Source organism: Gavialis gangeticus, unplaced genomic scaffold, assembly GCF_001723915.1.
Source record: "Gavialis gangeticus isolate Ggan-Ray unplaced genomic scaffold, GavGan_comp1, whole genome shotgun sequence".
NCBI classification, from domain to species: Eukaryota; Metazoa; Chordata; order Crocodylia; family Gavialidae; genus Gavialis; species Gavialis gangeticus.
The window spans coordinates 41,668,040-41,671,121 of record NW_017729033.1 but is presented as its reverse complement, the minus strand read 5'-3'; the positions used below and the strand labels follow the sequence as shown (position 1 = coordinate 41,671,121).

The 3,082-nt window shown below is 46.7% G+C and overlaps 1 protein-coding gene across 3 annotated transcripts in view; it reads right to left on the bottom strand.

Annotated features, from left to right (window-relative positions):
* PACRGL (PARK2 coregulated like) overlaps positions 1–3,082 on the bottom strand; it is a 39,359-nt gene that overhangs the window by 31,856 nt on the left and 4,421 nt on the right. For 2 of the 3 annotated variants that reach the window (XM_019526552.1, XM_019526553.1), the window contains exons 2-3: positions 2,710–2,778; positions 2,326–2,486 (exon numbers count right to left, since the gene is read on the bottom strand). In XM_019526552.1, the coding sequence (XP_019382097.1) occupies positions 2,326–2,486; positions 2,710–2,746 (198 nt within the window). In that variant the 5' untranslated portion in view covers positions 2,747–2,778. Of the gene's footprint in view, positions 1–2,325; positions 2,487–2,709; positions 3,061–3,082 lie in introns of those variants that run through there. The other variant, XM_019526554.1, reaches the window with a different exon arrangement.

Sequence of the window (3,082 nt, the reverse complement as noted above, 5' to 3'; positions counted from 1 at the left end):
GGCATTTGATTTTGGTTTTTTTATCATAGAAAATCAGAGATCTCATTGTCCCCTTCACTCACTAGGATGTGGGTCCAGCTGTGGCTGTCTCTTGTACTGCTTTGTGGCACTGAGCAGCCCTCATATGCTGGTGCCCTGCCCATGCCATTTCCCCCACTCCCAAACCACAGCCTCCCTAGTCCTTCCAGTACCTCTCACTCCCAAATCACAGCTCTCCAGCCCTGCTGGTGCCCCCCACTCCCGACTCACAAACCCCTGCCCCACCCCAAGCCCTGTTTGGGGACCCCCCAGCTACCAGGGCTATGGGACCTGGTTGCTGTATCCTATATGCTCCCTGCCCCACACATGCCAGCAGCACCCAAGCCCAGGCTGCTCCAGGTAGCGATGGCTACTGCAGCCAGAGCGGAGCAGAGCCTGGCTCCCCTCCCCTCTGCAAGCATCGCAGCCAGAGCAGAGCTGAGCAAAGCCCATGGAGGACGGGGGAGGATGTGGGCTGCCAGCTGCAAGGCTTGGGCTCCATGCCATGCTGCCCTCCCTACACTGTCCTCCACAGCCCAGTAGATGGGAGCTGGCACAGGAGGGCAGAGCAGGGCAGTGAGAGTCAGTGCTGCCACCACTGGGAGCCCTGCACCAACTGTGCTACCATAGCAAGGTGCCCCTGCCTTCCCAGGAGCAGCAGGGGTGGCAGTGGCAGTGTGGAGTTGTGCCCCCCTGCTGCCAGCTGGGCACAACTCTGACCCTGCCCCACTCCCTTCCTCACTGTGGCCACCTCAGTCTACACCCCTGCCCTCCCATATGTCACTTATGCCCCCTCTCTCCCATAGACTTACCTGCAGGCAGTTGGAGGAGCTGCTCTCCACTGCTGCCTGGATGTATTGCTGGCCATGTGTATACGTGCATGCACACACATACACGTGGTAGCTTGTGTCCCACATCCCCCGACCCCAAGCAACCCCTTACAGGCTGGAACTCTGCCAGCCTACAGGGGGAAACTTGTCGCTTCCTAACTTTTTCCCCTTTAAAGAAGAAAATCTGTGTTTTTCCACAATGAACAGAAAACCTGGATCCCTAGTGATAACTCAGATATTGCCTTTTTTGGCTATTGTGACAGTTTGAGCTGGTCACATGTAAAATGTATAAAATTCCGCTCCAGTCTCTAAAATCTCTTTATAAAGAACACCACAGGAGTCCAAAACTTCAGTCTGCCAAACAACCATGATACATGCAACTGTTCAGAACTGGCATCTTTGAAAATAGGTTTTAAAAGGTATGAAGTGCCAAGATTTAAAAAGTAAGTTTAGCTATCACATCTGTTGGATTTTTGCAAGAGACATGGAGCAAACTAGTTAACTAGTGGTGTAATGACTTTTAGTCAATAAGCCAGAAAAAAGGTGAGACTGGTTAGTCTCTCTTGGTTCTGTTGAGTTAGTTTTTCAGAGTACAGATTGAAGATGCAGTAACTGACACAATGTAAATAAATCCACTGTTGTTTCTGTCTCTGGAAAAGCTAGAAACTTATTCCAAATATTCAAAAGTTAAATTAATCAGAATCTGAATCTCTGGTACACAAGAATGTCTAAGTCCTAGGAAACCATAGATTTTCTATGCTCAAAGATTTCTGACATTCAGACTTAATGCTGTAATCTATGGGTGCAGACAGAAGTGCAGTTCCCAGTTGCAACTCAGAACGTGTTCTGCAGTGTTCCGAGTTACAACGTTTCCCCAAACCAAACAGAAGTTCACTGTTGGCTCCAGCGGGGAGAGGAGTTCAGCTGCAGGATGGGAGCCTGCAGACAGGTTCCCATAGTAGCAGCTACAGCTCTCTGCCAGGGCTGGCTGGTTTCAGAATGGGAGGAGGGAGAGGCAGCAGAGGGAGCTTGCTTTTGCGGCTCCCCAGCTGGTGCTGGAGTGGGGTGGGTGAACTGGACCCGTCACTTCAGGGTGGGGTGGCACCAATACACTTGCCCCACCCTCTGAGGGGGGCTGAAAAAAACCCAGACTGAACTCCCTCCCCCTCCCATTCTGAAAACAACAGGCTGGGAGCTCAGCAGACACAAGTTACAGAAGACACTACATTTTCAAACATTTTTATCTGATACCTCATGCAATGAGGGTTCATATTTTTACCCCATCAGACATTTTTAAGGTATCTGCATCCATGCACTTGTGTTTGGTCACAACTATTATTTGCTTTTTGTAGCCAGATGAGGTAAAAATCGTCACTGTCTGCACCTTTTGTGACTCCTTCACCTGCTGCTGTCCTTAGTCATTTATACTGGTAGGCTTCCAGGAAAAATGAATTTGTTTAGAAATATCTTTACATACCGGATCAATAGTTTTGGGGTTAAGTTTATCACTAGGTTTTGGTTGTGGCTTAACTGTAGGTTCTGGAGAATTTGGTGAAGGACATGGAGAGGTCCTGCTCTTTTGCACTGCATTCTTCGGTTTTATTCGGAAGCCTGATGACATTCTCTTATCATCACTTCCTAGAACAAAAAAGGAAACCAAGAATAAAAATAATAGTTCTTATTCCTGTTTTGCAGTAAACTAAAGGCTTTAGACCTGAATTGTCTCCCCCGCTATTCTTTTTTCTTTACCAATACCAACCTCCCTGCAAAATACTAGATTAGAATATGCAAGTAATAAAACATAATTTTCATGTATGTACTCTTTCACACATGAACACCTAAAACAGTGTAGCATACATACCAGTCAAACACACATCACATCTCTTCGGTTCCAGCATTGTTCTTCTTTGCCACTCTGCTAGTGTGATACCTGCAGCAAAGTTAAATTGGGTTTGGTTAGTTTCACTTTACTGCTAACATACAGAAAGCAGAGCAGCATAAAGCGCAATGCAGACCTTGCAGCAGATGGTGGCTATGAACAGTGAACACACAGGAAAGAGTAGTAACAATGGTGTGAAAGGCAAGAATGAAAAAGAATACAAAAGGAAGCAGAATTATTAAGAAAAATATAAAAACAGAGTAGAATTGGAGCAATAAACAGGGAGAATAAGTAGAAAAAGAGAGACAGAAGGGGAGAACATAGGAAACAAAGTTAAAATTAAACTAGGAAAAGA